The 14,072-nt window shown below is 37.7% G+C and overlaps 1 protein-coding gene across 28 annotated transcripts in view; it reads left to right on the top strand.

Annotated features, from left to right (window-relative positions):
- The window catches only part of CAB39L (calcium binding protein 39 like), a 137,828-nt gene that overhangs the window by 88,250 nt on the left and 35,506 nt on the right, over positions 1 to 14,072 (top strand). For all 28 annotated transcript variants that reach the window (XR_008538683.2, XR_008538681.2, XR_010150709.1 and 25 more), the window contains one exon: positions 7,246 to 7,414. Coding sequence is in view for 20 of the 28 variants with exons in the window: in XM_001154198.5 (XP_001154198.1) it covers positions 7,246 to 7,414 (169 nt within the window). In the remaining 8 variants the exon portion in view is untranslated. The remainder of the gene's footprint in view (positions 1 to 7,245; positions 7,415 to 14,072) is intronic.

Raw genomic sequence — 14,072 nt, 5'->3', positions numbered from 1 at the left:
ATGCAAAGCCTCTATAACACATAGACCCCAAAGTGAATTGGCCCCACAACAAGATAAGTATATTTCTCATGTAATAGTGCAGAGCAGATGTTCTAGTTCATCAGGGGGTTCTGTCATCTTCAGCATGTGCTATCTAAGATCACTTTGTTCATTGCCATTTCAGCCCACAGAAAGGTGAAAGTATGTAAGAGATTTTATGTGTTTGGAGAATGACAAGAATTCTGGTGTGACTAGAGTTCTGTGTGAGTCAGAGGGAAGGGTGCCGTATGAAGTTGGAAAGACTGAGACCAGATGATGAAGAGCTTTCCAAGTGCTACTAGGGAGTTTGAATGTCATTCTGTAGGCAACATGGAGTCATCCAGGGACTAGACATGAGGAGTTCTGGTGGCAACATAGAAAATAGCTTGGGGTGGGAGGCTGAGATTCCAGCTTGGAAGAGTCTGGGGAAGAGATTATCATCAGAACTTTAATGGAGATACTGAGAATGAAGAGAATGCGTATTTGAAAACATTTCCATTTCTTTCCAATTCAAAAGTAATACATGGTTATTATTTAAAAACTAAAACATTTTAGAAATGTAGAACAGAAAAAGAAAGTACATCCCATAATCTCTCCAAAAGAAATCATTAGTGACAATTTGGGGACTACACCTCTGGTTTTAATTCTCTATTGCAATGATTATTCTTCTGTTTTTCAACCCAAACTTTTAACTCATTCCTTCACATCCTGTTTTGTATAAACCATTTACTCATTGTTTGCTATGTGCCAGCTATTGTAATGTCTTTACTTATGTTATGTTGTTTACTTTCCAATACTATGAGGACTACATATTATTTTTTTACCATTTTACAGATGAGGAAACTGAAACTCAGAGAGAGTAAGGATATTGCTCAAGGTTATATGGTTAATACATGACAGAGCCTAGTTTTCCATGCAGATCTGACACTAAATCCCATGTTCCTTACCATTAATATACCTTTAAGAAGATTCGAGGACTGTTCAAATGTGAAGGGAGAGGGAATTGTTGATGCTCCTGAGGACAGGGTAGTGGAACAGTTGTACCATAATCAGTTTTACCTGTTACCATTTTCTTTTTTTTTTTTGAGATGGAGTCTCGCTCTGTCGCCCAGGCTGAGTGCAGTGGCGTGATCTCAGCTCACTGCAACCTCTGCCTCCCAGGTTCAAGCGATTCTCCTGCCTCAGCCTCCTGAGTAGCTGGGACTACAGGCCCATGCCACCACGCCTCACTAATTTTTTCTATTTTTAGTAGAGACGAGGTTTCACCATGTTAGCCAGATGGTCTCGTGATCTGCCTGCCTCGGCCTCCCAAAATGCTGGAATTACAGGCATGAGCTACCGCACCCAGCCCCTGTTACCATTTTCTAATTTAGCACTGAATGCTAGAGATTTAGCCCTTCATGCTAGAGATTTAGCCCTTCTTAAAAGTCAGGATTTTAACTGAATTATCCTTGTGAAGTCACTTTAAAACCTAGGGCATAACTTGATTGGTACATTTACACATCAAACAATAATATAAATGAGAGTATGATAGTAACATTCTGTATAGAACCTAAGTCTAACCATAAAGAATATAAGACAAAAAGCAATTGATACTTGTGTATCAAAGAGAATTATCTGGATATGTGGTATTAAACATGGTAAAAAGTATTTGGAGCCCAAGTTCTATGAAAAGATTATAAATAAGGACTTACTCACTCTAAATGAATTTGTCTTCTGGCTCAGGCAAATGACATTCCAGGGTACTGAGAGAACTTGAGAATGAGGTCACTGAACAGCTCTCAGTGATCCATAAAGAACTGTGGCCAGTGGACTATGTTCCAGGAGGCTGATGTTAAAATCATAAATTTCTCCCAATTATCCTGTTTTTTTAAGTTTATTATAAAAAATTTTAAGCAGTTTCATTTTGGCAGTTATTTTATAGATGGTGCTATGTAGTTCATATTTCATCACATTAGGAGATGTACTTTTAGTAATGCTAAGACTGAGCAATGGGTTCAGATGGTGACAGTCTAATCCACTATAAAATTTCCCATCAACCTTAAACTTAATTGTTTTACCATCCATTGATGAACATTGCCTGATTCCATCATTTCGCTAGAGGTGACAAAAAGGTAATTTTGAATTCTGTCATTCCTTTTGTATTTTTTATTGGCTAAAGTAGTTTTATAGAGAATACTGTCATTCACCCACCACAGCTTCAGGTGTTAGAATACTCTGAAGTATAATTCATACCAGAGAGGCAGAATAAATGCTCAATTCTTTTCTTTTAATTATCATTTTAGAGAAAAATAAGATATCCTAGGAACTTTCATCGGTGTCTAATGAGTTATTTCCCTCCCTCCCCCTGCCTTTATATATGTGTGTGTGTATAAATATATATATATATTTATATATGTACAGAGACACACACTCTTCTAGTATCTGATGAACTAATGGATTTAATGTTTTCTATATGTCTTATTTAGTTCTACACATGTTTTTTTAATGCTCAATTGGCCATCTGTGGCCCCTTCTAGGTGATATCTCTTAACATCACTAAAATAGTTTGTGAGAGCTTCTTTGCTTTCTGGTGTAACGAGATACGCCACCCAACTTGTACATTTGCTGACAAAGACCTGAAATTTCTACCAAGGATGTTGGTTCTTTTTAGAGAGGAATGGTTCTTAGAGACTACAATCTGGTTGCTAGGGGTGCTCATTGACATTGGATTGTTATTGCTTCTAGGCCTTTTTGGTGGACAGAACTAACTCATTATTTTATTTATTTATCGAGACAGGGTCTTGCTCTGTTGCCCATACTAGCTGTGATCACAGCTCACTATAGTCTCAACCTCCTAGGCTCAAGTGATCCTCCTGACTCAGCCTCCCAAATAGCCGGGACTACAAGTGCATGCCACCACACTTAGCTAATTAATTTTTTTTTTTTTGTAGAAACAGGGTCCCACTATGTTGCCCAGGCTGGTTTCAAACTCCTGGGCTCAAGCAATCCTCCTGCCTTGGCCTCCCAAAGTGCTGGGATTATAGGCATGAGCCACTATGCCTGGCCTAACTCATTATTTTTAGTCAGCAAATGTTTCTAGATTAGAAACATACGTTCTTGACTATATCGAGGAGGCCAAGTGTTTGTTGAATGGCATTTTACAAAAGCTTTCCAGGTATTTCCTGGCCTTGTTTACTTCCAGCAATAATCACAAAAGTCATTTTCCCCCTTACATAATGTAATCTTTGTTCTTAAATTGAAATATTCTTGCACAAGATCATTCTTCTAACCATTTTCTGTGTAATGATTACTGTAGCTCACTGCCAGCTGAGACCATTGCTCTTACATTTTGGCTTTCATTAAATTTGAGAGAGACTTTTCATTATGTTGTCATTATTTGATGGGCATGCCTAGATAGTGCCTTCTCCACACTGACACAGTTCATTATAGTCCAGACTATATGATCTAAATTACAAATCAAGAGGGAAGATATGATTCAATTCTATAAAATAGTGATTCAGCATTCATCAGATTAACCTTTACTGGGGACCTGCCATGGGTTAGCCATTGTGGAAAATGCAGTAATTAGGCAGGATCCTTGCCATCAGGAAGCTTATCTATGAGTAGAATAGATTAGGTGAGATAAATATTGATTCTTTAACAGACCTAAGGATATTAATGTTAGTGGGATTTGAAACTTAACCTAAGCTTATCTTTAGGAGCACTTCTTTATATAGTAAGCAATAACCTATCAAAAGTCAGTATACTAGAGGGTAGTCAGGTAGAAATGATCTATGTGAATTATAAATCACTTAAAGAGTACTGAGGAGAATTAGAATTCCCTATATATCTCTGTATATCCCTATGTATTTCTGAATTTAAGAAGTTGTAATCTCAGAATGACAGATGTCAAACTGCTGGGATGAAATGACAAGTGTGCTGACCCAGAGGAGTCTTGGTTTTTAAAAAACATTCTTTTGATTCTCAAGAATAAACTGTCAGTGCATCACAGATGGTTTCAATAAGCTTCACGAAATGAAAGGAAAAAGAGAACTAATTATACCCAAAAGTTAGAGTGGAAACTTTTTATAGATGGTCTTAGTTTGGAAATTGAATTAAGAAATGAGAAAATGTTGGCCAGAGATGATGCATATTTTGTATACGTCAGAGTTTGACTCTCATTAGAGTACTCTAGTATTAAGACATTTCTTCAGTTTGAGGTTCATTAAATTCATTATATGCATGCTTCATGAAAAACATTATAATAGGCACTCTTCGGAGACTGGGGTAGGGACAGGAGAAAGTAGCAATAAATGACATAGACACCAAATGGAGATGGGGATAGGGAGGAGAGGAGAAGGTAACAGGATAAGTAAAACATATCCCCAACAATTAAATTGATTGTAATGAAGAAAATAGACCTATAGCAATTTACTGCAGTATAACATAATACAGAATGAAAAAAGTGTTAAAGAGAAATTACAGACAAGCTGTTGTATGAGTGTGAAGGGCAGAAAGAATAATCCTGAATCGTAGTGATTAGGAAAGGCTTCAAGGAGGAGGTGGCATTTGAACTAAGCCTTGAGAGATGAGAAGCATCTGAGTTGTGGGACTGTAAGAAGGGCATTCCAATTGAGGGAATGAGGGGCTCCAGGGAAATAACGAATGTGATGGGAGATGAAACTGAAAAGTTAAGGTTAGGGCCAAATTACAAAAATCCACATATATCTTGCTGATCAATAAGTCTGGATTTTAATTGTCCTTCCTTTAGATTCTTTTTCTAGGCCAACAGCCTTTATTTTATACTCTCTTGAGTACTCTATCAATAAATGACAGTGCTTTTCTCCTTTACATTTCAGAACATATACCCCTCTTTACAACATCTTTATTAAAACCCCACCTGACAACTGTTCCTTGTGAGCCAATAGGCTGAGTTCCAGGTTTTTCTAATAAGAGAAATTGCTAGCACTATAAATTGGCATTCCTTATATTCTACAAAGAATCATGACTATCTGAATGTATCAGCATTTAATGTTACTATGAGTTATTCAGGGGATACTCAACATTTGTGAATATCATTCAGCATAAACAGGACAAAAATGAATAAATACCACCCTGGTATCTTTGTTTGCTGTTTCTTCTACTAATATTTGTAAATTTGATATTGGAAAGTAGTCTATTTCCTCAATTGAATCTTTATTCTTGAATCTGTCTTTCATGAAAATCCTATAATCTTATAAAGAGTAGTACATTACTTATTGTTCAACAAATGTTGTTACTAGTAGTTGATGAGTAATATCTTAAAGTTTTATAGTATCATAAAAGTTCCATAAAAACTAGTATTCAGTTGAAATGGTCAATGATATCTCTTCAAAAATATGGTCAGATTTTATTTTATTTTATTTTTATTTTTGGAGACAGAGTCTCGCTTAACTTTCCAGGGTCAAGCAATCTCCCACCTCAGCCTCCTGAGTAGCTGGGACTACAGGCATGTGCCACCATGTCCAGCTAATTTTTTTAGTTTTTGTAAAGTCAGGGTCTCAGTTAAATTTTTTATTTTTTTATTTTTTGTAAAGTCAGCCGTGTTGCCCAGGCTGGTCTCGAACTCCTGAGCATAAGCAGTCCATCCACCTCAGCCTCCCAAAGTGCTGGGAGTACAGGAGTGAGCAGTCACGCCCCACCAGATTTTTTTTTTTGGAGGGGGCCTTATATTCTGCTCACTTCCCAGTGTATCACAACTGTATCTTTCTTTGTTCTATTCTTCCTATATTTACCACACAATTGTCAACTGTATTATTTCAATACAGGGCTTGTTGTACTTGGGCTAAGCATTATTCATTTTCTTGAAATCTTATCACACACTGGAATATATCTTAAACTTACTTAGAGACTGAATTTGACTTTGAGAGATTGTTGTTGTATTAGAAATGGAACCAATCTAGTATGCCAGTCCTGAATTGTTTCCCACAGTAGACGTTTCGTTTGTCTAGCATATTTTTTGCTGTGAGCCATGATTCCACTTAGGATTTAAGTGAGTCAATCAGTCCACAGCTATGTATTAGTCACCTGTTGCATGCAAATCATATACTTATATAGGTCTCTCCTATCTTTTTCCTAAAGTCCAGATAAGTGTATCCTACTGCCAAGGAGACATTTCTACTTAGATATCAGCCATCTCAAAACTAATGTGGTCAACCACAAACTCTTAATTTCTTTACTAACTTGTTCCTCTACTAGTTTATTCATCTTAATAAATAGCACCACCATCTACCCAGTGATTCAAGCCAAAAACATAGGAATCATTCGTGAATTCTCAGTTTCCAAATTTATTCCCTCACCCAACTCCAGCTACATCATCAGCAAGTCTTGTTGACTCTTCCTCCGAACAGTATCCACCACCTGCCCAAAGTCCTCTGTTCTGCTCCTGCCACCCCAGGCCAAGCTCCCGTTCCCTCTCCTGGGTTCTGCTCCTGTTCTTATTTGTCTCCTGCTGTTTTACAGACATTCTCAACAAGAAGCCAGAGTGATCTTTTTAAAGCATAAGTTAGTCTTGTCAATTTCTTGCTTTAAACTCTCCAAAGGCTTCCCATTACACTTAAAATAAAACCAACTGCTTACCTTGGCTGACAAAGCTGTATCTGATCTGGGATCTGGCCCCTGCCCTTCTCTCCACCCCTGCCTCATTTCACACCACTCACGGTTCTTCCCCTACAATTGAATCACACAGGCTTTATTCCTCCTTCTCTGTTTCGCCAAACCTGTTCTTGCCATGGAGCCTTTGAACAGTTTTTTCCCTTTGCCTGGAACATTTTGCCCTTTCCTTGAGTCTAAAGTAAAGTAACTTAAGTAGTCACTCACACACACACACACACACACACACACACACACACAATTAAGTAGTCACCTTTATAATGTGGCGTATTTTATTGTCAACAGTTTTTACGGCCCTTCTTAGTATATGAAATTATCTTTTCATTGTTTACATTCTGCCTCATCCCCCCCACCCCCAGCTGTCACCATGTTCATATTTGAGTATATCTAAGTGTTTCAGAATACACTCAAATTCCAGAATACGTCTGCAATAGTGCCAGGCACATAGTAGATCTTCAGTGGATATTGAATGAATCGTGACAAATGGTATGTATGCTTCCATTCATAGCAGTATTGAAATGGTTCTTTTGATGCCATTAATATTATTTTAATAGGATAACAGAGTTCTCTATTTCTCTCTTGTTTACGCTTTAGATATGAAGCCCCACAGATTGCCTTACGTTGTGGGATTATGCTGAGAGAATGTATTCGACATGAACCACTTGCCAAAATCATCCTCTTTTCTAATCAATTCAGAGATTTCTTTAAGTACGTGGAGTTGTCAACATTTGATATTGCTTCAGATGCCTTTGCTACTTTCAAGGTAATTTTTTTTTTTCCAACTCAGCTAGGTCAATTTATAGTCACTTGGCCCCTGAAGAGGCAATTTAATTTTAAAAAGCAAGAAATTTTATTTCTTAGGCCTCAGTGTAGCCAACCATGTATGATGTGGATCATAAGAGGAATCTGTAAATAGAATGCAGTCTATGAGGCCAGTCTGTCCTATTGCAGGAAAACAACTCAAAATATTTGTCACAAGCTCAAATGGAGTGAATTCCAGTATATACAGTTACGTGGGAAAGGAATATGTAGTGCTCTGTGTGTGGCATGCTGTCATTTATGTTAAAAACAGATTAAAGGGCATAAGCTTCCACTTAAGGTACATATGCACTGAATACCTCTGCAAGGATGCATAGGAAACAGCAACAGTGATTAATTCTGGGGAAAGGAACTAGGTAGTGAAGGGAGATGGAGAATTACATCTTTGAATGTGAAGGACATCATGTTATTTTATGAATGAAATTTTTAAATGTCCACATGGTGAAACAAAATAGTAATAAATTATATTGTTGTTTTTTCATAATCATCTATAGTTTGATCATGTATTATCTACTTTGTCACTATGTAGGAAATCGTAGGATGCAATATATTCACATTGTTAGGTAACCAACTACCGGAGAACTTTTTTATTTTGAAAAATTCAGACTCTACCTCTATACTTATTAAACAATAACTCCCCATTTCCTCCTCCCTCCAGCCCCTGACAACCATTTTACTTTTGGTTTCTGTATTTTATCATCAAAAAAATGTTCAGAGAATATATCAGAAAAGAGTGCAGCTAATTTGCAGACAAACATACCAAAACTTAGTCATCTAATGAGTGATGTTACATTCGAGGTTTCTATTGTAGAAAACCAGTTACTTAGGCTTATGATCCTGCTATTATTTAACATATTTTGAAGTTGGTATCAATGTGTATTACATGCTCATTTTTCAATAATGGCAAACTTTTATCATTCAAGGGCAGATAAAAGTTTTGGAAACAAAAGCCTATTTGACATTCCGGTTAGTGTATAAAGTGGGTGATCAAGTTAGCTAGAATTATTTGGGGAGGGATAATAATTATAAGAAAACTAATTTTAAGATATAAATAGAAATAAAATAGATATGATTTTCTTCAATGTCTACCAAATCAGCTCTGAGGCTGTTTGAGAAGAGGAATTCAAAAAATACTATAGGCTGACAATGTAACAGCATCATTGAAAAAAATAGGTTTTCAGGTTTAAAAAGTAGATAAGACTCATTTAAATGTATATATATATATGTATTCAGATTCATTTCTTCAAAAGCATTTTAGCAGTTTAATTGTTCTATTTACATAACTCCAAATTAATTTATACTTTTTTCAGGATATACGTATGTAACTTTTTTTACAAGTTTTACTTAATTGTAATCCATGTATGAATTTTTATTTTTTATATATTATCTTAAATATGTATTTCAATAATATTGATATAGTCCATATACTAATATTAATACATACTCCAATCGTATTACTTTATGAACAGTGATTGAAAGTTGCCTATGACTTAGATGGTAAATAGTTCTTTTAAATAGCTCTCCAGAGGTGGAAAAAGGGGAAAGCAGTGGTTTGCTCTGCTGAAAACTACCTATTATCTGCAGACTAGGAAGTTACCCAGCCTGTTCTGAGAAGGTGCCATAAATCTGTTGAAAGGTATATTAGGTCACATGGTGACAGAAAGTGTGAGAGAGTGTCAGAGAGTGGTAAAGGGTGGGAGATGTCAGTGAGGCAGAAGGAAGCTGGGACTTAGGGAGAAGAATGCCTGGCGGAGGGTGAGGGACGGGGCGTGGTCTCCCTGGAGGCAGAGCCTGCAGGCTGGGCCGTCAGAAAGATTTGTTGTGATGGAGAAGACCAAAGAGTGGTGGGTGGTTAAGCGGGAGGCAAGTCCTGGCAGCTGCCTGGGACACGATCTATAAAGGCAACCAGGCCATCTCTGGAAATACAGGATGCAAAGGAAAATTTAATTGACAAGAACTCTGGAGGGAGAATACTGTTTGAGAATGATGGGAATATTTGGAAGCCACTTGGGGTGGGCTGGGGGTGGATTCCAGGGCAGGCTTAAGCAACAGCAGCTGGTTGTTAACAGCTGCCTAGGAGCAGGGTAAGCCCAGTTAACTGCAGCACTTTTTGAGACAAGGTCTCACTCCCTCACCTAGGCTGGAGTGCAGTGGTGCAATCTCAGCTCATTGCAGCCTCAACCTCCCAGGCTCAGGTGATCCTCCCACCTCAGCCTCCCAGGTAGCTGGGACCACGGGCGCATACCACCATACCCAGCTAATTTTTGCATTTTTAGTAGAGAGGGGGTTTTGCCATGTTGGCCAGGCTGGTCTCGAACTCCTGACCTCAAGCCATCCACCTGCCTTGGCCCCTGCAAAGTGCCAGGATTACAGGTGTGAGTCACTGCACCCGGCCACTGTGGCACTTTTGTTGTCGTAAGCAGGAGGGTGTGCGGGTTTCGGACAAGCACTGAATTGCCCGAGACATCAGAGGAAAGGAACCGCAATGCCATCATTTCCCCAAAGCCTCAGGCAAAACTGCAACAAACACAAGGCCTCTAGCGTCCGGGTTTGAAGGGAAGGAGTTTGCAGCCTGCTCGGGTGTCCACAGGCCTCCATTCAGCCTGCCAGCGTCCTATGGTCTCCCTGAAGAAAACAGGGAAGAGAGGAGGAGCCCACCGGGGAGGTCTGGGTAGACAGAAAAGGGCAAGGGAAAGAAAGAGAAGGGAAGAAGGGGAGTTAACGAGAGGCGGAGTATGAAGAGTGGGAAGCTTGGAGTAAGGAAACTGAAATCTCGGGAGAACAGCCGAGTGAGGGAAGGAAGGAAGGAAAAGAAGGAGGAAGGGCTTGGGAACAGACTCCTGGAAGTGACTGCTGGGTGAAGGGAGGGGCGGTGAGGGCAGCAGGGCTCCGGGCTCCGAGTGTTGGAAATCCCAGGAGTGGCTGTTTCTCACCCCGGAAGACAAAAATTGTACAGCGGCTAGAGATGATCCCCCCAAAAGGTGGATCTAGAGCTAGTGGTGAGATAGGCCTTGGTTGCATCCAACATGAAGAATGACATTAAATACAAAGGATGATTCCATTTCTTTCTACCAAAATGTCTGTGTCTAAACTACTAAGGAGGTGTTTGCTAATAATAGACACTACAGTCCCATTTTTTTCCCCTTTCCTATCAGATGGCTCTTCGCTGTCATGGAAACAAGTAAATTCATTTTTTAAAAAAACACAAGTAAGCCTTCACATAATTACAAACATAGAACAAACGCCAATAGAGGAGGAAAGCAAATACTTAATATGTATTTCTGAAAATTTCCCCAAAGGTTTTTAAACATTTGATAGAATAAAATATACTTGATAGTAATTTCTTGCTGTCATATATTCAGCCCAATTTAATTTTCAGCAACAATATTGAATGACAAAAATAAATGATGTTTTGATTTGTATTTAAGCCAATTTTCCATTGAATTTAAGTCAATCCTTTAAAATCTAAATAATCATAAAAAGTTTTCTAGTATGCTGTCAGTTTTAGAAACACCAATTTTCTTTATTTTACCAAATGCTTATGGTTAATATAATGTAACAATGACCATAAATCACTTTTTTTTTTAAAGTAGCTGGTTTCAAAGGGTTTTGTTTTGTTGGATGATTGACTTGATTTTGGCATTGGTTTTGGGTTTTTTATAACCTCCTAATCTTTTTGGTTTTGAGCTCTTAAAGGGACTGTTGCTCAGTTTAGTTATTAATATTGTAACATTGTTAGTTTTTTATTTTGGCATAGATTTGTCTACCAAAAGTCTTTTCCCAAAAAGGATTCTGTACAACCATAATCTCTTTCATCCCTCCCTCTAAAAATTCCCATAATAGAAGTGGTTTGAATTCTGTCTTTCTCTGCCACCTGATAAGCTGGATGTCCTTGAGCAATTTAGTTAACCTTTGAGTTTTATTTTCCACATCTGAAATGAAGAAAATCATCCCTTTTTCACGGACTTGTGAAGATCAGAAACCGTATTTGCAAAGTGCTCGGTACACTCCCCAGCACAGTCAGCCCTCTAAACGGCAGCTGTCGCTGGCTCCTCAGCCTTTTGTGTCCCTGCAATTAAGTGTCTCTCTCACTTTACCCCAAGTTTCTCTCAAGCAGTATTCATTAAAAATATCGATATCAGATTTTTCCGCATAATATACTATGCAAAACTTAGGCCTCTCAAAACAGAATTGTTAGGAGGTAGGATGAAAGAGTACACTATTTGAATTAAGGTTTTTAAATTCTAAATTCTTTGGAGTTTGAACTTTATTTTCCTTCACAGTTTTCTGTCTTTTCCTTCTTGGGTAGGGTCCTAGCTGTTTTTTTTTGTGTGTGGTTTTTTTTTTTTTTTTTCACTCAGTTATGTGATCTATAATGCAGCAATTATATTTGTCTATGTATTATGTGTACATAAGCCTGTGTGTATGTATATGTGGTTTGTACATACATTTATTATGTACATAAATTTGAGGGTATATCCATGTATCAATCCTATTACACACTGGAGTGGAAATGTGGGCGTGAGAGAGGGAATGTGCGCATTGTTTATTGGCTGTATCCATGATATGATATATATATATATATCTCTAGCATATATATATCTAGCATATATATCTAGCATATATATCTAGCATATATATAGCATATATATAGCATATATAGATATATATATAGCATATATAGATATATAGCATATATATAGCATATATATACATATATAGCATATATATAGCATATATATACACATATATAGCATATATATATTTATCTAGCATATATATATCTAGCATATATATAGCATATATATCTAGCATATATATATAGCATATATATCTAGCATATATATAGCATATATATATAGCATATATATAGCATATATATATAGCATATATATAGCATATATATATAGCATATATATATAGCATATATATATAGCATATATATATAGCATATATATATAGCATATATATAGCATATATATAGCATATATATAGCATATATATATATGCTGGAGGAATTCTACCCCACCCTATTATGGTTTCCTGATACTGGATTTTTAAGCTGTTTCAAGGTTTTCTTGCCCTTGGAATTTGAAAGTGTTGGTTTTAACCTAACTCCCTCCTGATCCCTTTTTCTTTGGGGTAACACTAATGTATGACACGACCTTTCAAGGCAGCACTGATCTGCAACCTGCTCTTTTTGTTGCCACTGGGGCTGTGTGCGCTGGGCCTGCAGTGTGGGGAACCCAGTCCTCACTTTCAAGGCTGACGATAGTTGAAGCAGGTAGAGAACTCCCACGGGTGCAGCAATCCACAGTGTCTGCTGCAGCCCATAGAGGGGGCTCCCTCTGCCCTGGTTCAGCTCAGAAAATTTCTATTACTGCTCATGGGGTTTCTATGATGTTAGGGGAGGGATGCTTGAAAGCATGACACCAATATTATCCTTTAAAAAAAAAGAGTAGGGACCTCAAAGGATCCTGTGGAACTACCTTACTCTTTCAAGAGTCCCCTGATGCAGGAACTAGTTTGAATCAAGACCTTTGACGGGGCGGGAATGGAACCCCTGTAAATGGTTTTCCATTTTAGAACCTCAGTTCCAGAATGGTAATGAATGCTCTGCTCCACTGGGGGGGAAATACACCATGTTTCCACTGATAGGCCCAGTGGTTGATCAAGTTGTGTGATAGCAATAGGGAATTAAGAGCCACTCTTATTATTTTTGAATTTGAAAATTATAGTACACAATGCTTTAAATATTTTACTTTTTAAAAAATTAAAGTAGAAATAAGTGGGTTTTATTATGGTTGTTATCTGCCTTTGTGAAGTTATTTTGTGTACCTTCTATATGCTTTTAGGAAATTTTAATTAAATATGTATTAAAAGAACTTATTTTGGAAAACTTTAAAATTCTTGTTATGTTTTTAATTAAATTTTTCATAGCACCTAGACAGGGCATTTAGCCTCTAAGCATATAAAAGGGATTAAGTGAGGCTTGTTTTCCTACAACATTAAAGTGAGTTAAGGATATAATTTAGGTATGAGTTGAAGAGAGTCAAATGTTTCTTCATGCTTTGTTCAGTTTTCTGCAAGTTTATATCTGCCATAAGATAGGTCTACTCATCTTCAATTTTGAAAGGATAGATTGTGCTACTTAGTAACTTGCACAACACCTCACATCCCATTAACCCAAGAGCAGGAACAATACTGGTTTGACACTGCTAAATGTCAGTCCTATGCTTCCAGTATCCGAAGTGCCCATTTTAAAAGTGGTTAAGGCACTTTGGGAGGCCGAGGTGGGTGGATCACAAAGTCAGGAGATCGAGACCATCCTGGCTAACACGGTGAAACCCCGTCTCTGCTGAAAATACAAAAACAAAAAGCCGGGTGTGGTGGCGGGCGCCTGTAGTCCCAGCTACTCGGGAGGCTGAGGCAGAAGAATCGCTTGAACCCGGGAGGCAGAGCTTGCAGTGAGCTGAGATCATGCCACTGCACTCCAGCCTGGGTGACATAGTGAGACTCCATCTCAAAAAAAAAATTAACTCATCTCAAGTTCCATTTGTTTCACCAGTTAAATTATTTCTATCATAAATCTAACAATATGA

Source organism: Pan troglodytes, chromosome 14, assembly GCF_028858775.2.
Source record: "Pan troglodytes isolate AG18354 chromosome 14, NHGRI_mPanTro3-v2.0_pri, whole genome shotgun sequence".
Taxonomy (NCBI): Eukaryota; Metazoa; Chordata; class Mammalia; order Primates; family Hominidae; genus Pan; species Pan troglodytes.
The sequence above is the reverse complement of the archived record's forward strand: the minus strand, read 5'-3'. Positions and strand labels throughout refer to the sequence as shown.